The 27,116-nt window shown below is 34.9% G+C and overlaps 1 protein-coding gene across 4 annotated transcripts; it reads left to right on the forward strand.

The window, feature by feature from the left end:
* On the forward strand, nucleotides 1–26,610 carry LOC126832503 (B-cell receptor CD22). Of its 4 annotated transcripts, none has more exons than XM_050563302.2 (17): nucleotides 1–122; nucleotides 6,474–6,746; nucleotides 7,746–7,982; nucleotides 9,465–9,636; nucleotides 10,542–10,672; nucleotides 11,381–11,537; nucleotides 13,105–13,214; nucleotides 13,641–13,763; nucleotides 14,617–14,883; nucleotides 15,688–15,990; nucleotides 16,841–17,119; nucleotides 20,133–20,294; nucleotides 20,948–20,969; nucleotides 21,682–21,698; nucleotides 22,663–22,836; nucleotides 24,188–24,239; nucleotides 25,572–26,610. In XM_050563302.2, the coding sequence occupies exons 1-16, from the start codon at nucleotides 65–67 to the stop codon at nucleotides 24,229–24,231; spliced, it is 2,529 nt and encodes an 842-aa protein (XP_050419259.1). In that variant the 5' UTR covers nucleotides 1–64; the 3' UTR covers nucleotides 24,232–24,239; nucleotides 25,572–26,610. The 4 variants fall into 4 exon arrangements, with proteins under 4 accessions (XP_050419259.1, XP_055959374.1, XP_055959376.1 ...); XM_056103399.1 differs by having other exon boundaries at nucleotides 6,474–6,515; XM_056103401.1 differs by lacking the exon at nucleotides 1–122 and adding an exon at nucleotides 2,856–3,052 and having other exon boundaries at nucleotides 6,474–6,515.
* Nucleotides 26,611–27,116: the final 506 nt, after the last annotated feature.

A 27,116-nucleotide genomic window follows, 5' to 3' on the forward strand; every position in this document is an offset into this window, starting at 1 on the left:
GTTACTTCTGCAGCAACCCCAAGGTGATCTTAACGAATAAGGTTCGAAACTTGTAGAAAGAGGAATGCAAATGATAATGTTTTTATTATTAATATTTAGTTGTATTTTGTCATTTGTCGCAGGTAAGATTTTTTTTAAAATAAATCTCTAACACTATGTCAACGCCAGAATGTCGATCTAAAACATAGGCCTACCGATTTAAAATATATAATTCTAATTTGTTTTCAGTTAATGCAACACTTTGTATTGTAAAGTTAAAGATTTAGGAAATATTAATTTTTCATTTTTTTAAAAACGTGTTCATTTTGATCTTAGATATTACAATTTTATTTTGACAAATAGTGTAATTATAGTTGATAACTATAATAGTCGTAATTTGGGTTACTGAAAAAAAAAAACATAACAGTATTGATGTCAAATGTTTATATATTTATGTCCCAAAGATCAGGGTTCCTTACGATATTGGCGCGTTTTAGACCGTAACTTTATGGATTATGACCCCCCTGGTTGTACGAAATGTCACGTTTTTAGATGGGTCCTTAAGAGATCACACTTTTTATCAAATTTTGAAAACTGTTCAAATATATCATCGTTACATCATATTTATGGTTGAGTCACTCCCCTTTACGTTAATATAGTATAATAAAAGCATCTAGAGGTCACAATTGTATACGATTATGATGAAAGTTTAAACGAGTACCACTAGTTCGTGGATGAGTTCAATTTTCGTGTGGATCTATCCCTGCCTTTTACACAAAATGTTAAATATGAATGAAGTTTGTGGACCTTTCACGATGAAACTTAAACTATGTATCAAGGATCAAAAGTTCTTGGATGAGTTCTTACATTCTAGAGCTATAGCCCCTACTTTTGACGCAAAATTTGAAATATGCATTGACTTTGTAGGGCCTCCAAAGGGACTACCATTGTTGTCCCATTCTAACGAAACTTACTGTCTGAGTCTTGGTAAATTTTAAACAGATTTCTTCGATTATGAACAAACTACTTAACTTTGGTTATTATAAACTTACCTGTGTGTTTGTAATCAACTCCCGTTCGATAAAATCCATTGCACAACTAATTATCACAACGATGAAAACAAGTTCTCTCTTGAAAAATTGAAATATCACAAACTTTTCCCAGAGAAAAATACCAATATGGAAGATGGTTACGTCACTCTGCGGAGGATATCATTTCGTATTAGGGGTGACAGCATAGGAAATTCAAGTACAATTACGACAAGAATCCATGACCACTCGGACCAAAGACCACCCGGTTCAAGACCAGTCGGACCAACTGATAGACCACTCAGCCCAAACAAATAGACTACTCGGACCATACAAAAAGACTATTCGGACCCAACAGAAAGACGACTCGGACCAATAATATAGTGTTGTTTTAATAAATTGATAATTGCGTTTGTTTTAATATGATTACTCGAACCAATAATAAAGTGTTATTTTAATAAAGTGATAATTGTGTTTATTTTAATATGACTACTCGAACCAATAATAAAGTGTTATTTGAATAAATTGCTAATTGTGTGTGTTTTAATATGACTACTCGAACTAATAATAACGTGTTGTTTGAATAAATTGATAATTGTATCCCAAATCGCAAAATATCGATAACCACACTTGTAGTCACGTTTAAAAAGGTGCATATTATAAACGTCCGGTCTTCGTATTATTATGGGCTGTTTATATTAACACATCAAGGGCGGATAACTTGAAAACGTGTCTCTCCCCCCCCCCCCCATATATTAACCCAGTGGTTAGTGGGGTAGAACGGAATGAAACCACTGGGGATACCGCGAATGTGGAAAAAGTAAAATTAGGCCATCAGATAAGAACAGTATACCCGTATATGTAGAAACTGTCAAAAGTCTGGACATACCGAGTCTCATTGCAAGAGTAAATAAGAAAAATTAGATCGATATTTTTTTTTGTCACCATTATTAATTAATTTTAAAACTAATCGTTGATTTATTTTCCGTACACAAAATTGAACTAAACAACTCTAAATATAAGAATTCCGTATAAGAATTATTTGCTTCTTTGTATTGTGATTTAATAATAAAAAAATAGCATATTGTCTAGCCTTATAATATAATTTAATTGGTCCGACTGGTCTTGTTTTGGTCCGACTGGTCTTAGCCCGAGTAGTCTTTGGTCCGAGTGGTCTGGATACCTACGACAATTGGCATTGAGTTTGAGCGTTCGCACACATAACTACCCGCATTCCTGTATTTTAGTTACCGTTTTTTACATTCTAGTAAAATCTCTGCAAATTTTATAGCTTTACTTTTTGAAATATTTTGTTCTAATTATTTGATTAGCAATTCGGATGGGATAATTTACTTTTGAACACGCATGCCGCACAAACACAACTATACATTCGTTTTACGGGCTTTATCACACTTCGGTCAAAACTGTCGAATCGAGAATTAATGTTCCGCTTCTTACGGGGTCATACGGGCTTAGTAGCATTATATACCCACCCGGGCACCCAATAGGCACGTTGAGGGCTGTCGCAACACGCTTAAAGATGTTACTGAAGCGGTTATTATTCGATCGAAAGAATGCGTATAAAATTAAAAATACACTCAGAGAATTCGGAGGTAAGCTTCATGATCCTTGTTAAATTATTTATAACAGAAAGAAGATAGGATATTTATAGTTTATATATGACTTTATTTTTACGAGTATCCGTGCAATCAGTGATAATTTAATTGTGAAGAAAATTTGATAGACTGGCGATCAATGGTTTCCATATAAATCTCCTATGTAATTGCCTTCAATTGATATTTTTCGTCGCCCAAACCCATATACGATCAAAATGATCGTGCCTTCAAACTATCTTACAATGTTAACCAACCCCCGCAACAGGTATATTGGATTCGACCAATACGTCACGAAGACATTGTTGACATCGACTCTGTCGAAATTACAAGTAAATTTTCAAATTTTTCAAGAGAGAACTTGTTTTCATCGTTGTGATAATTAGTTGTGCAATGGATTTTATCGAACGGGAGTTGATTACAAACACACAGGTAAGTTTATAATAACCAAAGTTAAGTAGTTTGTTCATAATCGAAGAAATCTGTTTAAAATTTACGATGGTTCACACAGTAACAAATATGTTAAAGATCAAATCAAAAGATCTTCAATGGGAGGATGAGCTCTGTTGATTTTACCTCTTCCCCACCCATTTCTTGCAAAATGTGGACGTATCTTTCATGGTAACCGCTTGCTTTACTTAGTGTTAACTGATAACAGTGAATTATTTGATGGATAAGGGACACAAGGAAAGAGTATAAATAAAACTGCATCCGGTCGTTTTTCTAATTACCTAATCTGTCATAGATACAACGGACGGGAGAGGGACTTGAAATAAAGATCGACACTGCTCATTTATCTAATCGCGACCCTTGCAGGGTTTTCTTCTGAAAGTCTACGTTCTAGAAGTCACGATGTCTATGTTAAAATTGGGCCTCTTTTTTTATCGAATAGTTACTTGGGTGCAATAACCTGGACAAACTAGACAAACCACCCCTCCCTCCCCTACTCCACCGGGCCTGAAAAGTTAACACATATCTGTAGATTCTATTACTGCAAATTACTAAAAACTACACTGGATTATATACAATGACCACACAATATATCAAATTGAAGATGATTCAACTATAAAAATACAGTCAAACTAAATAAACTGTTTCAATGGCATTTAGTAATTGAACTAGAGTATACAGGTCACAATTCTATGGAATACAATTACTGCTTTTTACTGAGCGACGTTTCGACTAGGCTTCTCTAGTCATTATCAAGCTATGATAAAAAATGAAAATATGACAGGACAATATATACATGTACACCACAATGCTAAGTTAATGATGACAAACCAGGGATGTAACTTAATTACGTGTACCTAATGGTAATCTGATTTAATTGTACGCTAATAAGTAATAATACCAATTAACCTAAAAAATTGACTAATTGATTAATGGATAAGTTGTTGTGGAGTATACACAATGATTAGTGGGTTTTAATAATACAAACGTTGCAAGAAAATGAAAATTGATGAAATGTTATCAACGACCCCTTTCACTGAAATAAATACAAATGGTAAAAGGATAGATTGTTGTGGAGTATTTACAACGATTTGATGAGGTTTTGATAATGACAACATCCCACGAAGATGAGATTTGATTTGTGTTACGACCAAAATAATTGATATGTGGATGTTGATGCGAGTGATTACACTGATATACGAAAAACCCTTAGAACAATGACTGCACAAATGATCAATAGTCCCCTGAAGGCTGACAATTTAAAATATTGAGTGGTACTTCACTGGATGTTATGGTGATGTAGAAAAGCAGGGTTAGAAATATTGAGTGCATTAAATTACAATAACCGCAGGCCTGAAAAGCAGAAATGCCTGAAAAGCAAAAATAGTTGGGAATTATTAGTTGTCATTTTTGCATATTATGATGGTTATTACAAACTTAAAGTTGTTACTGGAATATTGATAAGTATTAAATATGATAAAAAAGAAAAAAGTAGAATTATGCTTAGCCTTGATTATGTGATAAGAATATCATACGCCCTGGGAAGGAACAATCCTTGATCTCTGTTCATCGTTGGTTTGTGTCGTCGTATATGAATGGCTTGCGGTTATTGTAATTTAATGCACTCAATATTTCTAACCCTGCTTTTCTACATCACCATAACATCCAGTGAAGTACCACTCAATATTTTAAATTGTCAGCCTTCAGGGGACTATTGATCATTTGTGCAGTCATTGTTCTAAGGGTTTTTCGTATATCAGTGTAATCACTCGCATCAACATCCACATATCAATTATTTTGGTCGTAACACAAATCAAATCTCATCTTCGTGGGATGTTGTCATTATCAAAACCTCATCAAATCGTTGTAAATACTCCACAACAATCTATCCTTTTACCATTTGTATTTATTTCAGTGAAAGGGGTCGTTGATAACATTTCATCAATTTTCATTTTCTTGCAACGTTTGTATTATTAAAACCCACTAATCATTGTGTATACTCCACAACAACTTATCCATTAATCAATTAGTCAATTTTTTAGGTTAATTGGTATTATTACTTATTAGCGTACAATTAAATCAGATTACCATTAGGTACACGTAATTAAGTTACATCCCTGGTTTGTCATCATTAACTTAGCATTGTGGTGTACATGTATATATTGTCCTGTCATATTTTCATTTTTTATCATAGCTTGATAATGACTAGAGAAGCCTAGTCGAAACGTCGCTCAGTAAAAAGCAGTAATTGTATTCCATAGAATTGTGACCTGTATAAACTAAATAAACACTAAACTTATAAAGTACATTGAATGACCATGGTGATGACGTAACAAAAACTAAGAAATCTTCAGGTCAAATTTGAAATAAATTGCTAGTGCGCTAGCGGAGAGTACTGGAACTTACTGGATACCTTTAAGAAGAGTGTGTGTATAGAACAGAACAGTTTAAAGATGCAGTCACGTGTAACATATTATCTAAGATTTAATTAGAATTGCGACCATATTAAAATAAATAAAACCACTCTAATGTGCTGCTGTGATCTCAAAAAAGTAGACTGATGGATTACAGGTGATGACTATACACAACGACTATACACAGAATAAAATACCAAATACACAAATTTAAATTTCATTACATTACAGAAAACACCCAGTCCCACTATACCTATAAATGTATGCTACCGTTGACGAAAGCTGACTGACTTTTTGTGTCTAACCATGCATACTACGCGTATGGATTACGTATTTGCTTAAGGACTTGGAGTAAAACGGCAAAAAAAGTTATAGGAAAACTGTTTTCGGATAGACTAACGTATTTACGGGCGTGCAGATAAAGTTGCTGAACTTGTCCCTTGCATTGACAATCTTACCCGGCTACTGCATCTATTTCCTCAATTCTATCTTGTTTCATCTTCTACGCCAGCATGTATAGTGTTGGCTGCTTGCTCTACTCGGCGAGGTCTCCTGCATTAGCCCAAAAAGTTTTGCTGTTGAATCTTCTGAATTCGTTCTTACGCAGTGACATCTTTGAAATATATGTGATTGTGTGTACCACATTGCCATTGTATCAGCACTGCTTTGTTCTACTATTGTTGTTGTACTTTCGTTAATAGTACCGTTCCCATAATTATCTTCCAGTTACATCTCTATCAGCGCAGAACCATTTTTTACCTAAACCCTATTCGTCGATTTATTTTTATTAGCCTTTCCACCCCTCACTCGATCCCGATCCTGTGGCAAGATTTGCAGTTGAATCACCTCAATTCGTATTTCTCTAATTGTAATTTATCCTATTGTCGGTACATAAGCGTCCCTACCACCATTTTACTATTGTTTTATTTATACCATTAATCCACAAATCCGTATTCTATTCTCCACATAGAAGACATACTTTGTTTCAGGAGCACCACGTCTAGCAGCAGTACCACCTATTCTAGTTGAAGGTAACCCTGGGGTTATATCTTGTACTGATACTGAAGATACTGTTGTTTCTCTATCTAAAGATAGATTATCAATACCCGATTGTACCACCAACTCTAAATGTGAATACTACGCGTTGACGGAACAAACTCCACAAAAAATATTAGTTAATATAAGAAATGTTTCAAGAATAAGAGATGGTGGGACGTGGAAATGTGCTGGAACCAGATTTAATATTTCTTCCTATGTTAGAAGTAAGATTTAAAAGACACATAATGTCATGGTCTATGATCTATTGGGGATTTTATGTAATTGTTTTATATTAGATTAGGCAATAATTATTTTCATTATATTATACTTTTACTTCTGGGGGAGGGGGGATTAACACATGCGCGTAAGATTATAAGGTCTAACTGTACGTGGCAATTAGGTTGTCCGTTCCACCTGGACGCACAGGTATATTATATAATTGTACCATATTATGTTAATCCAGAAATGACGTTATAACGCAACCCATTTCTCTCTCTTTACACTGGGGCCAACAGCAATGGGAAACCACCTCCTTTTTCTAGGGTAAGAATATATCTACACAATTGTGAACACAATCTTTATAAACATGATATAAATCTTATCATTTAGGTTTATGACATGTGCCATTTAAAACCAGTCAGTCATGTCGATAGCATTTAATTGAATATGTAGCCTATAGAATAAATTGAGCACATATGTATTAAATTTAAATATGCCCAGATAACACCTCTCTATAGATGAATATCAGTACCTACACATCACTGCGTCTCCTATTAATTTCGGATAACTGACAAAATGACATACTTTTGTATATTACTGTATTGCAAAAAAACTTTACTCAGATTTATGTCACAGTATTAGACAACCCTGTCAAACGGATAATAAGCAAGCCTTTTTATCACTGGCAATATTAATATGCATACTAATGTGCACGTTTAAATGGTAACATTACCAAATTTAGACGAGCTCGACTATATATGTATAGAGGAAATCTTAGACCTTTCTGCATTTTAGTAACTAACTTTTCAGTATTTATATCTGGAACACATTGCCATTGTGTTAGGTCATAGTTAATTGTCATTGTGTTAGGTCATAGTTAATGTTCACGATTGGGAAATGGAACACGTTGGCAAAGTAAAAACATCACTCCCCAATGTCAATTTTCAGTACTAATTCCTCCGTATATGTCACCGAAACACGTATTTTGTTTTTTACTATTACAGTTGTTGCCAAAAGAGAATTTCTTCTTGGTGCCGAGGGACCACAGACTGCGATATTCGGATTAGATGTCATAACAAGAGAAATAAAAAAAATACCCATAACGCTAAATGCTAACCCGGTAGCCCTGTCCTTTGACCCAACAACAGACAAGGTCTACTGGAGTGATAACATCAACCATTTGATAAGAACGGCAGACTTAAATGGGAGCATGGCAGAAACTGTAACAGGATCAACTGGAAGTACGAATCTAATAAATTAATACTATCCTATCCTGTTTTGATCCATGTAAAATTGATGATTTGTTTAAATCTGATTTCATATTTTAAGTCGCCTCATAACAGCTTCTCGACAAAATTTACTACCTTTATTTTTTCTATTTTAGCTTCAGGTCTATGGAACTGACTTAACGCAAAATTATCATTGTTCTTTTAACTTAGGCTGAGGCAAGAATAAACTGTCGATCGTCAATAGAATTTGTTCAATCTAAATACGTTTCTCGTTCGATATAATGTTGTTAAAATTGACTCTACAGTACCGACTCCGAGAAGACTGTGTTTGATTCATCTAATACGGTTGCTCATGTAACTAATAACGAGATGCTTTTGCAGCGATAATAATGGCTCCAAGAAAATAGAGAAGAAAATAGGTCCTCAAGTTTACTGCTTAACTCAAATCATGCTGGTTCCTGATTTTGAGTTTTAATTAACTTAACTCAATTTATTTTTGTATTACCTTAGAGAATTATTCAAACTGTCCTTTTAATCAGCCATGAATCTCACTTAAAGGTGCATTGTCTTTTTTGTGTGTTGACTTAAAGGACAATATTGGTGTCAGTCTTTATCACGTATGTGATAGAACTGGTTAACACGTTCCAAATATAAGTTTATCACAGAGACCATTGCTACGATAGAGGCGTTATGATGAATTAAAAAAAAAACGGAAGTGACGAACTCAAAAGGAAAACACGAGTTATCCTTCTATAAACCTGACTGGAGTGACGAGTGATAACAGATACACGAGCGAATTTCTGCTCACTAATATTATTAATTCCTTCGAAGACCAAAAGTTGTTATGTAACGCTGTGAGGGGATATCTGATAATTCAAAAAAGTTATCGAATGTCACTAGATAAGGAAAAATGAGAAAAATAGAAATAGTCCGTGCATCCCCTTGTTTTTATTCATTCTATACTTAATAAAATCATGGTAATGCACGGACCTTTTCAATTTTTCTAGTTTTCTCTTATCTAGTGACAGTCAATTACTTTTAAATTATCAGATATCCTCCCACAGTCTCATATAACAACGTTATGACTGACACCAATATTGTCCTTTAAGCTCTATAGACAACTGTCTAATTCGCGGGATCTATGGGCACCAATAGCTTAGCGCAGATAAGTATTGCTTTGTAACGAACTCATGATTCTTCACTTACAACATGCTGTTACTCGTTTAAATATATGGAATTATTTTTAAAAGTTTTCAAAAACGAAATATCTAATTCCGTAACTCGTTTTAAAGAGTTAACCCGATAAATAAACTTTTTTATTTACAAGTAATTCGGTATTTTAGTTACAGTAACAGCAACAGCAGCTTGAGAAATAAGCTGTTTAACCTTTATGCCCATTATAAACTGACAATTACCGATATACTTCTGTAGTCTGAAAGGTGTATAATATTCTCATAATAGACAGATAACAAAGAAAATATGATTTTATTTCAGCTTCTACTATAGATGGTATGGCTGTAGATTATATAAATAGATTATTATACTATACAGATACAGGACCAGATACTATCAATGTTTTATCTTTAGATAATTACGATTATAGATTAACATTGATTGACACAGGATTAGATGAGCCTAGAGCCATTGCTCTTCTTCCTAATGATGGGTAAGAAAAAAAACTCTGATAGCTAGAAAATCTATTTATAACGTCATTTATGAACTGGTGGTTTTACATGGATAGAACCGAGTCTGTTTGCTGGTGACGCTACAGTAGGACCAATATCCTTCTTACATTTACATGTATTAACTCTTTCGACAGCAAGTTACTTCCTAAAGCGCTTAAACCCCATTAAAAGACTGTCGTATAATTACATTCATGATGTGACTGGATAGTCGAATGCTATTAAAACTTTATTGTTTTGTTGAAGCAAATAATCCTATATGAATCCTTTCAGAATATATTAATAACAATTTGATGACCCTTCTGATTTGAGTTTTATAATGGTCTTGTTGCTTACTTGTTTTCGGATGGTGACGTAAATATATTTCAGGATGGTGTATGTATTACACAAAAAACTGTTGCGCTCCTTGAAGCAGATGTTGGGGCTCTTTCTAACATTTAATAAGAGTTCAGGGGTAAAGGGAGGTAATCAGGCTTTACCTGTATCCTAGAGACCGGGATAGTAATTGTGTCGCGCTTTGAGCATAAACTTAGTTTGTGGATATACCGCATTATAAATATGCACATTATTATTATAACTATTATGGTCAGAGTTCATGGCTCTTTGAAGTTAATTCTTCTTCTCGCAATCGTCAAAACACAACACCATTGTGTAACATTATTGATTATTTGTCTCGGTTTATTATGGGCACCCCTGATGAATATCAGAGTTCGTTGGTCTCACATTCAGATTATACCGTGACTCCCATCATATATCTCCACTATTTACCTATACACCGCTCATACACCAAGCGGTTCCATACACTAATCTGAATGTTTGAACAGTCCGACCTTTGTAAATGTAATATGTTTAAAACATAACTAGAACCATTTTTTTAAAAATAATCTAGAATGATGTTTTGGACTGACTGGGGTGTCGATTCTAAAATAGAAATGGCTGACATGGATGGCTCGAACAGACATTTGTTTCTCTCGCTTCCAAATGGAACCTGGCCGAATGGTCTAGCTATAGACACAAAAGGTACTAGTCCGAATTATATTTATTGTATATGTTTTGGAATAAATCACCCATGATAACCAAACGGTCACAGAGATGACTCTCTGGTATTTCTACGCCTATATTTAATTAAGTCCAAGTCTACAGGGATTGTTCAGTGACCCACAAGGAAGAGTAGTACTATAGAAATAAACACGAGCAAGCTTTCAAATTTCTACTGCATTTTGTACAGTTATCTTTCCGGGGACATTCTGACATTTTAAGTTTGGGAACGCGATACAGGAAAAAGTTTTCAATAGAATTTGTACAACTTGGTAAGATTGTTCATTTAGGACTATGGAAGGACCTTTCACGATCAAATTCATGGAATCTGATGAACGCGGTATCATTCTCAACGGATTGTTTCAAAACTCGGTCTGATTGTTCCGAGTAGACATAATGAATTTAAATTCATTTTACTTTAAAATCTTGTGGCAGAACTCATAGTGAATGCTTAAAATGTAATCTTGATTATAAAGCTAGCACGGGTGACTTTATGGCTTCTAGAGATATTAGGGGCATTGCAATACGTGTAAACGAGAAACAGAACTGGAAAGAAAAACCTAAACGAAACAATACTTATCTCCCCCCGAAGCCTCTCTGTAACCCGTAAATAAAAGATTAGCCCGTTTATAAGTTAGTATCATTATCATTTTCAACATGTGTTATTACATTATACATTAATATTTTCAGCTAAAACGGTTTATTGGGCAGATGCAAAACTACACAGAATTGAATCTATAACAATGGATAAAAGTTCTAGAACTGTTATTTATCAATCACTAAGGGCTCACTATTTTAGTATTGTTCTGATGGGAAATCGCCTTTATTACAATGATTGGACTAAACAGTAGGTATTCGTGTATTTAAACATTTAACAGACAGAGAATGCTGGAGGGTAATACTATCAGATATTTGAAACTATAATTGATTTCAACTTCGTCGGTCAAATGGAAATAACAATATGTACCTTAGTACCTTAGAAACGACAATTTCTAGGTAGTCAATACTTTAAGTATGTAAATCAAATACAATTTTGATAAAGGAGGGGAATTCAATATATACTGATCATAGTGGCGGAGATATTAAGAAATAGAGAACAAGCCAAGCTTATATTGTTAGAAGAAATAATGTTTAAGAGATCCATAAATCTACATTATCGGAGATTAGATAAAGAGCTGACAGTTCTCGCTATAATAGTAAAAAACTAGATACTGTAAAGGGAACTTGCTGAAAATTTCAGTCAAATTGATCCACTATCGGGAGGATAAAAAACATAGTCTCGATTATCCATTTCATGATTAAATTATGAATGGAAGTCGAACAGCAAATCGGAACCTAATCCAATAAACATCGCAGGCTAACGATGCCATCGAGAGTTGATTATGTTCTGGATAAGTTAATTAATGTCTAAATATAATATTTTAGATAACATTTCAGGCCTAAAGAAAGACTTGCAATAGACAGATTTAGCTCTTGCATAATGTTTCACAGAGGTATTGTGAAAACCTTCTTATACCTCTGTATAGGATAACTGACCATTATAAGTTTAGATATGTGTTCTACATGTGACGTCACAACACGGTGCGTCCATCATTGGCTCTATGACTCGTGCATTGTTTACTTGAGACGTTGTTGCGTTAACTGTTCCGGGCGGGATGGTGCCTTTTACTGATTTTACCAACCCATTTACACTAAATAGGAAATATTTTCTTATCTTGGTTTACTCCCACAGCAAAAGACCGCTACGCGCAACTATGTTGCAACTATGCGAATTATTGAAATAAAATTGAACCATGTTAGTCCCGAAATGACCTAGTTTATGTAAGGTTTATGTTAAACCCTATTTTTTCTTTCTCTATCTTAATATACTTCAAATATCTTTATTTATATTTTTAATACTTCAAACAAATGTTTTAGAATTTAATTTGCAGATGAAAAAAAGTTAATATCTCGAGCTTATTAAGCCGCACCAATGTCATTCCACTCAATGATTGTAGTGGTCTACATTCACTGCTGATCAGTGCTAAAACATGGCTAGAGACAACAACAGGTGTATATTATTTTAGAAATGAGTCCGATACCAGTACATTTGATACTTGGATTGGTTAAAACTTATTTTTCGGTCAGAGGAGGACAAAAAAAGCAGAATAGTATAATTTGAAGTTGTCACTCTGTTGACGCTATAATAAATTTCATTTAGATTTTTCCTGATTAAAACGTAACATGCAAGCAATCGACACCTACCTATACATTTCATTTGACCACTCTTGGCTACAAAATTACACGTGAATAGTTTATTTTCCTATTTGCGTTGATTCTCCAAATGAGTAAATACCAAAGTATTCAAATCCAAATGCCTTTCTTCCTTTCCGAATACCTGACTAATAAATGAATCACATTTATACTTTCCACAGGTACATTAGTCGTATGACGAAAGCAGGTGAGCTTCTGGAACAGTTCGGACCATCTGTTTTGCAGAGATCGTATGGAATGTACGCCTACAATTACAGCGAGATAACACAAGGTATAACCACCATGTCTTCAATGAAAAATAACAATGCAAATATTTGGGCAATTAGTTGTGGGGCTCATATAAACCAGTTGAGTTCGTCGGCAATGCGTTGGGTATGTGCCGTATTAATCCATAACAGGGCCCCTTTTAACACTGCCAGTCAGCCTTTAAGATAATACGACACTGCGTTGAGTTCAAAAACCACGATTCTTCAATCCTGTGAAGAACTGGTCAACCTGAAAGTATGTTTCTAGCGGTAGTCCAGATTGAATATCATCCGCCACTCCATGTTATTGCTTTCTTCCAGCGCAAACGATCACCAAATTAATGACAAAAGGAATTTAGTTCGCTCATAGTGTGGCATGGTATTATCTTTTATCAAGTAGCTACGGCTTCTGAAATATAAGTCCAAAGTACGGACTTTGTTTTAACATTTAGGTTCCAGTGTGTGTGAAATTTCTGATTGCCAACAACTGTGTTTACCAAAACAGCTGGGACAACATACTTGTGGATGTAAAAATGGTTATAGTTTAAGCAGTGACAAAATCAGCTGTCAGATAGGTAATATACTTTTTACTATATATATATATGAACTAGATTATAAATTATAGGCCTAACGTTATCTTTGAGATGTGGCCTTCAAAGGACTCTTATTTCGACAAGCACGCACATATGTTTTTGTGCCTATAGGTGATTAGGTGATTACAGTAGATCAAATCATATTTCCACGAGAAAAGATAACTGGTAACGATTTTGAAATTTTAATGAGCATGAAAAAGTGATGCGTTAAACGCCTTTAACCCCCTAACTGTGGACCAAGTTTCATGGCCATGCAGGAGCAGAGTTAAGAATACGATCATCGAGTCTGTAGAAAACCCCAAGGACATCTAGTCACAAGATATTTGGGGCATTTCGTATACAATTTTTGCAACGACGTCTTCATGTCGGGACAGAACAGTAGGACGTTGAACCCCATTTCATTTGGTCTTTGTAGTGTCTCCATTCAGTCGCGCGAAAACAAGAAAATTTGATCATAATGGTCAATGAAATACGAAAAATCCCAGAACGAAATAAGACAACCAAAATACTATATTCTAAATATGATCAAGAATATCCCGAGTAGCGTCGCCTGTCCAACCTCGTGGGTTTTCTCCGGGTCCTCCGGTTTCCTCCCACTGCTAAAGACCCCTACGCGCAAGCGAATTATTGAAATAAAATTAAACCATAAGTTAGTCCCGAAATGACCTAGTTTGTGTCGAGTGGACGTTAAACCCCATTTCTCTCTCTCTCTCTCTCTCTCTCTCTCTCTCTCTCTCTCCCTCTATCAAAAGTATGTAAAAGACTTGGACCTGTTATAAGATCGCGAGAGAAAATAGTCAAGGATGTAAATTTTATTATATATAACATATTTCAGATAATAGTAAAATAATAATCAAACCTCTGACAGTTCCACATAATGTGACAGAAGGGAGACAACTTGAGATACAATGTGAATTTAATACAACCTCATCAACACCATCAAGTGGTTATACCTGGCGGAAGAACGGAATTAGGATTCCAGGTCAAAGTTCATCAATTTACAGACTCCAGAGAGTCCAGAGATCAGATGATGGAAATTATACCTGTGCCGTGGATATTGACGGCAGTACAATGACTGCTACAATAATTCTTAATGTCTTATGTAGGTTTCATTATTATAATTCAGTTAAACCAAAACTTAAGCCCCATATCCAGATTCACCGAGTTCAAGATATCACCGAATCAACAAGTTCTTACAATTTAGACAATAGAGTCTACGGGGTTTATTCAAAACATAGGCAGACTTGATTTCTGAATGAACATTGTAGACTCCGTTCTTCGGCTGGCTCAGTAAGTAATTCTCACTATACAGGAGATGTAACCGTGTTGGTCGTGAAAGTTCGCCTGGTCCCCGGGATTCTTTAGTTCCAGAGTCGTTTCCCCTTATCAGTGGTGCGTGACAGAGGGCTTAGGAAGAAACAGCGCCCATCTGTTGGTTATTCTGCACGTAAGTGAACAATTGACACTTGGTAGCCTATTGCATGGCGTATTCCCAGTTTTAATTATCCCAGTTGTTACAGAAAAGTAGGACATTAAACTCAATTTCATTCTCTCAAGTGTCCCATCCCTACGACTAGACGCTATGCTAGACTGAAAATCCTAAAGATCGTTCTCGGCTAACACGGACATCGAACTTGGTATCTTCTGGTTAGTGAGAACGAATCATTAAGGAATCAATAGTTATGAGGTCGATTTTATATCTAACTCTATAACGAACTCCAATGTTTGTGATCTAGTTAGACATGAAACAAGGATGTGAAATCAACCTTGCCATTAATTGACGATGGAGGTGATATAGTTGTAACCTTTTTATAACTATGGATATCATCTAAGTTTAACATTTTTTGTCTTTAATCGTTGTTTACAAAATTCAAGATTTCGAAAATGTATATTCTCATCTTCCTAGATCCACCGAATGTAACCGTACCACTGGAAATGAAAGTTATCGAGAGTACCACATTGTCTATAACTTGTACAGCAGTAGCTAATCCGAGTATTCTTAGCTTTAAATGGACTGGTCCCAATGGCCAAGATCTAACTAAATATGATTTCCAAGCAACAACACATACCACTTTAACGATGCCATATATAGACAGAACTAAATCTGGTGAATATTCGTGTACTGCTTCTAACACCATGATAGAATCGCCAGCTCCTACTCACCCAATAACTGCCAGATTATCAAAGATAACAATTGTTCACATTTTATGTAAGTGCGTCCTTAAAATTTCTAACACTATTCCTAATATTAAGTTTCGAGCAACGGGTCTTCGTTTAGTGATTCATCAAGTTGCAAAGATTTAAGACAAGTAGGTCGTAGATATAATGTAGATACAAAGTGTGTTGGTAGATATACTCCTTGCAGTGTTACTTTGATTAGAGTTAATCCCATTTAACACTGCTGTAAAGGAAGCAAATTTCTGTTCCAAATTATGACTGGTCAATAGTCCGATTAACAACCAATAGCTAACTGCGTAACAATATGATTACGCTTTAAACAGAGATCCAAATTGGACAAATATGTTTACATGACGATTTTATTATGCCCAATTAACCAGTGCGTAGCAGAATATTGCAGAAAAATTAATTGCGTGACAAACGAGGCTATCAACACAGATACAATGTAAACAATACTGTTTGGAGACGAACAATACTATCACCGTCTTTAATACCTTAAATCACTGTCCAAAGTTTTAGGGATTAAACGAAGGGCTGTCATGTTGCTGTACTTGGGATAGATTTGATTGAACAGGAAGAACAGACACACTCCCTCAAAAGCTCAAGTATAGGAAGCCAATCCAGCAATGGCCAAAGAGGGATTTCTCGGGCCATTGCTTCAGGAATATGGATTATCGCTGGGTTACGTTTTCGTATATCGGGATATTTGCATGTTATTTTAGTAACAGTGTTATATTGTCCTCGATATTTGATAGATAAATCATTGACAGACGGACTTTACCACAGGGTTAGTTGTCGGGAACATATTTCCCGTCCCGTGTAGGTACCATGGTAATGATGTATTAACATTAGTTTTGCTACTTATTTTTTCAAATTTCCAGATGGACCAAGTACTGAAACCTCACAAGAAACAATTAATGTTACCATGCAATCTGACCTAAAGTTAACATGTTCTGTCGACTCGAATCCAGAACCTTCAAATTACCAATGGTATAACCCCGATGGAAGTTACGCAGCTGTCACGAGATATCTGGATTTATCAAATATCAGTAAAAACCAAGGTGGTGACTATAAGTGTGAAACTATGACAAAGCTTGTACCAACAAATGGAGACCCAATTACAAAAATGCATAGTAAAATCTTTCATGTTAATGTTTTATGTAAGTTATAAGAAAATATTAGAATTCAACATTTACCATTAATATATTATTTGTATTTATTATTATATTAATAATTGTATAATGCAGTATTTAATTTGGGGACAAAAAGATGTGCTACAAATGTTGATATTACAGATAATCAGGTTGTCCATTGTATATAGCACATAATGCAAAATGGGTCCAGTTATCTCTAACATTTCTTTATAACTGTAATTTATCTTTTAGTGTGATGATTTTTCATTGGGATTGATGGTACAAGATCTTTATATTAATTATGGAATCGCATTATGTATGCTAAGATGCACATTGTGTAACTTATAAACTTGCTATGAACCCATTATTTGCAAATTTGTACAAATATATTGTAATAGTAATTTTACTATCAGTCTTTTATTGTTTTCACTGATATTTTTAGAGTAGAATATGTTTTGGTCGGTCAAATGTTATGCTGCAATTGTTGATAACTCAGACAGTCAGGCTGTTCACTGCTTGTAACCCACACTGTAACAAAAATTTCCGTGAAAAAACGTAAAAAATTCCGGAAAAAAAAATTAGGCCACACAAAATAAATGTCTTGTTTCTCGGGCAACTGACAGCTGAAACTGTAGGGAGGGAGGGCGGTTTCTTTTTTTTTTTTACTCATTGATGGTGCAAAATAAAATTTGGCTATTGCTGAAAATTGTTGGGGCGGGAGGGCGGTCTTTCTTTTTTTTTTTTTTTTAAATGAGAAAGTCATTACTTGTTTACGTTTTTGCTTTCCGTTATATTCAACTTTATTGTACATACTTAAAACATAAACCCAAAATCAAGTCTACTAAAACACTGAGACTGAACACTGACTGAAAGGAAAATAATTTTCCATATTTAATTCACATAATTGAAATTGGTTTAAAATAAAATTCCATACGACTATGTAATAGCCCTCCATAAAGACAACAATATTTTTAAAAACTAAGCCTCTTTCACCAGGTGTATCAAAAATAATAATCATGGTAAACAGTATTTAAAACTAAATCTAGTATCGCCGGTTTATTTATAATTATTTACCGAATTCCAACCAATGCATGTCACACCGTGTCATCGGTATTGGAGATTGCCGGAAATACTGTTTCTTGGGATATTCGGTGTGTTTCTCAGGATATTCGGTGTTCTATCCGGTGTTTATATTGAATGACTATTTAAATCTAACTAACAACTGGTCAGTAAAACCATCAAATCGGTAATCCAATTATTATTTTCCGGATTATCGAAACTACCGTAAATGTGCTAATAATGACCCAGATTCTAAGGTATGCATTATGACGACTATCGTCATCGTATCGTATTCTTAGCTATAATTAATTAACCTGTTCTACGGTTCATTATTTTATCAATAGGATTTTCCAAACAAGGACCGACTGAAATATTGTCGCCAATGACTTTTAACACGAATCAAATTCTAGTTTATCAGGGGAGGTAATTAATATCACGTGATACAAAATGGAGGTTCTTTCGATATCAATAAAAAAGGCAAATCTACCAAACTTCGCCATTGTTCGGATAAAAAAGACAGCATGTTCATCTGAATCAGTTTTAATACATTTAAATAGATATACATGTATGGCGGATGTAGGTACATGCGGGATATTTTTTTTACGACTTGCTTGTCGATGTGCGGGCGGGCGTTACATATTTATTTTTTTTCATCAAGACTAATAAATAGACTGCACGCGCAACCAATTTTGCGTGCGGGCGGTGCCCGAGAAACAAGTTATTTTATTTGTGTTGCCTTACCAGGAAAATTTTATCCGTATTTGTTTTTCCTGTAATTTACAGAAATTCCTTCAATTAACATAAATTCCATTTTCAAATACAGAAAAAAAAAATCCTGGTAAATTTTGTTTCCTGACCATGAAGGTGATAAAAATTTCATTGAATTAACCATTGACTTTATACGCGTGCGTGAAGTAGCTTTATTTAACGTCCGCTTCCACCGAAGTGATATCGCAAATAATTTTTAAACGTAACCTCTTTTCGCTATTATAAGAATCGAGAGCAAGGTATCACAAACCGCTACTCGTCAGTGGTTGGAGGCTTTCAGATGTAAGTTTGCGGTATTATCAATTCGCAGGTATGCAGACTCTGCCATAGAGACAACCCGACTTAACTGGCCATGGCCAACCGGTTGTACTATCCGGACTTTAGCGTGCTTGATTACCAGATATTACAACCTTAACACCCGCAGCCTTAAAACATACTTTTACATATTTATGAAAATACTTACAATCTGATTACCGTATGATGAATAACAATACACTTTATAGATCTTATAAATAATGGAAATTAGATATACATGTCAATTAACATACCAAACGTTACAAAATATGATTCTTCATATTATGGTTAATAAATTGAAATGAATACTATAACATGATGATTATTAGGAATGATTATATATGTATACGATTACTTATCGTTGCACCGTTTATCCCGTAAAACAACAGAATTAAGTCCATTACAGAACGGAATAAAACATTTTATCCCTAAATTTCACGTAACTTCCTTGTCATTCCACCGTTTATTCCGTAAAATAACAGAATTAAGTCCGTTATAGATGGGAATAAAACATTTTATCCCTAAATTTCACGGAAATTTCCTGTTTAATACTGAATATTCCACAGAAATACATAAAACACGTAATTTGAAGAAATAATTCAGACAATTTACACAATTTCTCCAAAAAATCCATCGATTAACAGAAAAAAGGTGTTAAATTACGGAATTCGGCCACATAAAAAATGGATATTTTTTACAGTGGGAAGAAAACAGGTATTCAAATTAATACAAAAGAATTAAAATGGGTCCGAGAAGTGAGCCCTGTGGTACACATTTATGGGATCAGACAAGGCACCACTAAAACATGATGGGAGCCCGTTGTTGGCATAGTGGAGGATGAAACGGTTTGAGATTAATTTTATTGTCACGATTATGCCGTTCCTCTATTCTAGTAGCCCAATTCTGTTGTCCTTTTTAGCTTCTTTAGGGCATGGTGAACAAGGAGTACGTGGCCAACCCAAGATTAATACGACCAACATGAAAACCGTTGGATTAGGTGTTGGAATATCAGCTGCCATCATTGTGATTATCGTGGTTGTAGTAATTGCAGCAGTATGTTACAGAAAACGTCATGTTAGAGGTAAATTGTTACAACACGACATTCTTTCATTAAACATACATTATGCAAGAGCTAACTCTGCCTATTGCAGGTCTTTCTTTAGGCCTGAAATGTTATCTAAATTATTAATTAGACATTAATTAACTTAACCAGACTATAATCAACTCTCGGTGCCAGCCTGTGATATTTAGCGGATTGGGATACATATTTTGAAAAATAATTAATGGTAAAAATGGATAATCGAGAATTTGTATTTTATCGTACCGACTTTAGTAATGATGATCGAGGCTAGCCTAAAATTCAAAAGCCAACATCTCGGTTCAGCGTGTAGCAATTCGACTGAAATTTTCAGCATATTCTATTTACGTTATCATTTCTTTTTAACTATAATAGCGATAACTGTAAACTCTTGATCTAATCTCTCATAATGTCCCTTTAATTTAACTTACCTGGAAAAAAAACAACCATGTATCCAATACAATAGTAAGATTTAAACCGCGGGGGTTTGGAGTGGGTGGGTGGGTGGGTGGGATGTAAAACATGTATCCTATGTTATAGCTTTAGATGTTTTTATAGGGAAAGAGAAAGATTATTTATGTACATAAAGATATGGCGATAAAAGTTATAAGTATATTTCCTGTATTTCTAAACAATCTGTTGAATTTCGTTAACAGGTCAGAATCGAGAATTAAACCGGTAAGTAATACTACATTATCTTTATAGTATTAATAGAGGGGCCGTGAAGACAAAATTAGACTAACCCAAAATGCCCTTTACTTGAACAGAAAATGTTGCATCATTCCGTCTTATTAGCACATATTTGTTGGTCAGCTTTTCGAAGAAGGCAGAAATTTGTTAAAGAACTGATACTTTATGTCCTGTTATAGCTCCAGTCCTGTTGGTAACTTTCTGTTCTGTTCTAGCATCTGTCCAACTGGTGGTTTCCTCCCTGTTCTTAGCCCTGTGTTGATGATTATTCTGGTTCTGTTTATAATCCCTTTCTCTCTGGTCATTCCTTCTCCTGGATGATTCCTGTTCTTATCCCGCGTCCTGTTGGCTATGGCTTCTACTCTGACGATTAATGTTCAACTGTTTGTTTCTATACGTGAGACACTTGTTATTGGTCCTGCCTTTCACAAAAACAAACATACGTACCGCCTCATCGTCCCTTGAGCTTCCGGCTAATTAAAATATTTGTAAGATTCGCAATAAATGTGTCTAATGTGTGGCTTTCATCGTGATCAATAAACTCACTTCTCACGTGTCTTGTTTATTTTCACATTATTTCGTTACTTTTCCTACCGCAAAAAAACATGTTTTGTGTATTTTGACAAAATTTTCGAGAAATGGACGAATTTTAAGAATAGTTATACATTTAACCAATTCAATGTTTGTTTGTGTTTTACAGATTTCATAACGCTTCAGGTATGTAATTTTAAGAGGATATGTATCCTGTGTATAATAAACCTATGATTGTTGTCCCATATAATATTGTCTTAGTGTAGATTTACGTACATGCACTATCTGTGTTATTTTGGTAAATTTACTTGACACTTTCGGACCATTGGATATCGTGGTCGTCAGTTTGACTGAGTTATTGAACCTTGTTACCTTTTTTTGCAAAATAATATATTAATAATTCAATCAAATAATACTAAGAATTCAATCAAATAATACTAAGAATTCAATCAAATAATACTAAGAATTCAATCAAATAATACTAAGAATTACCAAACAGTAATACTAAGAATCACAAAAAAATAATAGTAATAATTACAAAAAAAATATAATACTAAAGAATTACAAAAGAATAATAGTAATAATTGCAAAAAAAAATATTTCAGAATCGAAAATCTGAATAGTCTTCAGGGTGTAATATATTTCAATTCAATGTGGTTTAATTTATTTACAAATTTGGAGTAATTGAAATTGAAATAACTCTCTGATTGAGTACATGAAGGGTTTAAGGCCAATTGGCTTCTTTTCATATTCAGGTACCTTTAATATTTATGGGAAAAAGTGACCATGGTATGTTTGCATGTAACGTGGTATGCTAACATACTATACGACACACTATACTCAAGTAAATTTAATAATGTTATGTAAAAAATGAAATAAAAGTAAATAAATAATATCAAACCAGAGATTTATACTGATAATAGACAACCATGTTGTTGAAATGCACTCTAGCAGAGTATTTTCTACAATCATTGCAAAACCAGTAAAGCATTATGATAAACCAACACTCTGTTATTTTAAAGTAGGTAGGTTCTATATGAAAACTACGAATGCAATTGAAAAATAACTAATCGGGGTTTATTATGAAATTACGGAATTGAATGGTTTTATGACAGCCCATAGGCCACATAATTTAGATATTCCTTTTCAGATGCTAGGCCTTTTGCTGGTATGGAAGTCAGTACAATAGCAGGACAGTCGAGTGAAAGTCCCTATGCCGTCCTGTACGACAACAGACAGGATGGGAATACTGCTCGTGAAATCAGTGTTATAGAAACTCCAACAAGTGGTTCAGAGGAAGAACATCCTTATGACACCGTAACATGTAAGTAGGGATTTTATATATCTGGTATATTTAATGCATTAGAGGAATTTTGTGGCAGTTAAAGATAAATCGACTTTTCATTCCTATAGAAAATCATATGATGTTTACTATAAACTGGTGGCTTATATATCCCACACATATATTTTTATACCCAGTGAAACCGGGTGTGTATGGTGGCTGATTGGTATCATGTCGTGATGTCGTGGCAACCCGACATCACGACATTTTAACCCGACACCACGACAACTCGATGTCGTGATGTCGGGTTGTCGTGATGTTGGGTTGTCGTGGTGTCAGGTTATCGACCATATTCCTCAGAATACTATGATTATATACACTGATCCTGGTGTTGGTCAAGAAAGTTCCCTGGGATTTTGAGGGTGGTTTCTCCCTGCCGGTAGTGCAGGACAAGGGGTCAGGCAAAATGCAGTGTCTAGTTGTGTACATGAGACGAAAAACAAGCTCCTGTGTAGACATTGGCGTGTACATAAAAGAATCCTTGACAGTTGAATTTCGATGAAGAAATGCCACGGTCCATTGAAAATTTCCGTCATAACACTCTGCATATATTATAGCGTATGCCCATCTTCAATAGCCCGATTGGTGCAGAAAAGTAGGAAAATTGAATGTACACGGAACCTCGATTTTTTGTCCCATCCAAAAGACTATACGTTATCACCTGCCAGGAACTCCGCCTTGTATCACTGTAGCAGAACGAAATGTAATAAAATGGAGTATTACGTCCTACTGTTCTGCTCCGACTGGGATAATGAAGACGGGCTTACACCATTCAGTGTGTTATGAGGGACATTTTGCCAGGACAGCGGCGCTACGGCCTACTCTTATATCGAATTCTAATTGCCAAGGGATCTTTTACGCGCACGCCAATGTATACACGGGACCTCGGTCCTGGTCAGGGCCTCCTTCCTGCACCCATGAAAAGGGGACGCCACGCCGGAAAATATTGATGAACTTTCTCGGTCAACACTGTACATGTGGCTCCTGGAGCAAAACAGTCGGACATTAAACCCCATTTCATTTCATTTTCCTACTTTTCCGAACCAATGGGACTATTGAAGATAGGCATACGCTATCCAAAGTGGGCGACACCACGACATTACGACATGATACCAATCAGCCACCATAGGTGTGGGAATTTAAGTACTATAAAAGAATATATTCAATATTTCGACAATTCTATCGTATACACTATCAAGTGGGTAGATATTGCCTTGCTCTTTGACGAAAACTTTAAGAGATATTTCTACCGTACCGTACTATCTTCAATTCGAAAACTAAAATTAAAATATTGGTACTGAAGTAAATTACAAATATGAATGCTCTGTTCCAGGGATGGAACCTAGGGTGAGTGGGCAAGTCGATTTGATGAGTTAAATCTAAGGGTAAGTTACCTCGTAGTCATATGCACCAATTATATATTACCCTCGTATACTGCAATCCTGATAAGGTCATTGACAGGACCGTAGATAGCTGGGGGTGGGGGAGGGGTGCCGAACCGCGCCTATTCCATTGGACGCACTACGAAATGAACGACCAACGTGCCCTTATCAGTATGGGCGCCCCATAAAGCCAAGTGCCATTGGTTGGTCTGCCCCCCTCGCTAACTATGGGCCTGATTGGATGGGTTGGGTATTATTGGTTGTTAGGATTTAGCTTTACCAGTTACTGAATCTGATAACCGGACCCGAGTTTTTTAAGCTGGTATAAGATGCGCACAATTCAATTCTATGTAATCCAATAACTGTATATTATTGAGCTATGTTTCGACCAGGGTTCTCTGATTTGACATAAGAAATGATCGGACATTATATTCAGGTTAACAAGAAGTTAGTTAATTATGACCAATCAAACAAATGACATCAATTACCTCAAAAGTGATCGAATTTAAAAAAACTGTTAGGAAGATGATATTTGATGAGCAGGCCTCTGATACCACGACATCTCTGTATTGTATTAAGAATATAAGATTACTACTTGTATATTTAACCTCATTTTTGCACTTTTGATCGATGAGTGTCAAATATATAGAATGCAAATATTCTGTTGAATACAATTATTGATTATCACCGATCAATTAATTTAGTTACCCTTCCAAGTAATTACTAATAAATAGTAATTGTATTCCATAGAATTATATCCAGTGTAATTCCAGTTTAATTACGAAATGTCATTAAAACTGTCTATCGTAAGTTTCCCGCATTAACTAACTCGAAACAATAGTAAATTAATCGGTTTGAACAAGTTTAAGACAAAATGATCAATATAAGTGGTGGGGCGGGTTGGATTCGGTCGGCAAACAAATTTTATTAAAGACGTGTATCAGCTTGACGCCCATGTCATAACGTATTCAATGTGTCAGCCCCAGAAAAGATAACATAAGATAAGATTTTATTGTATCATTGCATCCACCCAGGGCAGCATGCACAGTTTAAACAAAAGTTGATCATACAGAACATGAAAGTATTAGTGTCTGTGGCCACTCCCCACACAGTCTACATTTCAGTTTTATCGGGGTGCTTGAACTATCGATTACTAGAACCGGTTCAGATGACATGGGTCCCTTACGTTATCTCTTCTGTACACTCAACAATGTGTGATTCCTAACTAAACAGTGACGCAATAGCTGTCTATAATTGAAAAAACAAAAGAGAACAAATATAAGTTGTATGTAATTACGCGCAGTGTAATTATTTTATTTAATACATTTTTTTCAGATTTTTTAAGATATATCTCCCCGTAATACTTGAAGACAAGAAGATTAACAACTACGACCATTAATATAACCACCATTTAAACAGACTGCTCTTCTACAAAATATATACATGTACACTGCTCATTCATAGTTTGAAGCGATCAGAATTTTTATTACAAAACTATAAATATAATTCTTTCAGTTGACGCGAGATTTTCGTTTGTCTGGATTATTATTTCAAATGCGAAATATACATGTATTTAACTGGTTCTGCTTAAGTCGATCTAATGACGAATCCGCATTAATTCCTGTTTGTAAATATATTCCTAAAAGCATATTTTCCGAACTACGTATACGTCATGTTCAATTATGCGCATTTTAATGATCATCGTTTGGGGATTGTGGGTGGGGGGAATCTTTTGCTTGTCGTAAGGATTAGATTGGTATTTTAGATCTAAATGTTACAGGATTGGATAAGATTTTAGCCCGACAAAGATACCACTATTGGTTACGTGTCATTATTTATTACGACAAGGATCAGAAATACTTCATCAAAAGTTAATTTTCACAAACATTAACACTTTATGTTACAGCCTAATAATCTTTTACCAGTAAATATATCTTTATAATAAGTTTTGTGTTTAGCCAGTTTATAAATTGCTTGTAAAACGTAGTTTTCATACTTTTCTAAGCCATGGCGCCTAGTCAAAAACTATACCTTCGCACACATTATTTAGTAATTCAGCCTGAGATGGACATTATTACCCAGACAATTATTATGTCCCACTCCACTTCCTAGGTAACACACCCATAAGCATGTGGTGTAAGACTATATTCCGACCACTTCCTATAGAAAATATCCTATTCCATGTGGAGTTATAGTGGAAGGTGATCGTTTATCAAAATTAGAAATCTTTTCGGGACGCTTCAATTGTGATTTGAAATTTTCAGACAAAGTAATTCTGCCCTTTCTCCACATTTTGACCTCTGTTTTGCAGACTTAAACTTTGTAATAGCAGGCACTATTACTTTAACGCTAATAAAAACTGCCAGAACTTACAGTCAGAGTTGCGAGTTTCATTGCTACATTTATTTTTACATCTGTGGTTTTAAATATATTAACAGTTTTATAATGTATTTACAATTGGCAGTTGTGTTGTGGTAAATACAATGTTTGGTGATAAGGACATACACTCTACAAAAAAAACCCTCTAGAACAAACTGTCGGTAAATGCTGAAAATCGACAGGAATCATCCTCTTCATGTCTGCAATCATCAGATCAAACAATTATTAAAATCTGTGTTAGAACAAAGATAAAGATAAAATAGATTTAATGGTTTAGTTTATCTAACTGAGACTAACACTTCACCGTTGCACAAAGAAAAAAAAGCAATTGAAAGTCGGCTTGGGGAGGAGCGGTGTTAATATTTTACAGCTTATATAATGTTTAGATTATATGCGGGGTAGTAGTAGTGGCAATTCTTCTGTGATATTACTTTCGAGGAAGAAGACGTTAAAGAACTATAAAGTAGTAATTATACTCTTCTTTGATATCATAAAAAACAA

This window comes from Patella vulgata, chromosome 9 (genome assembly GCF_932274485.2).
Source record: "Patella vulgata chromosome 9, xgPatVulg1.2, whole genome shotgun sequence".
NCBI lineage: Eukaryota > Metazoa > Mollusca > Gastropoda > Patellidae > Patella > Patella vulgata.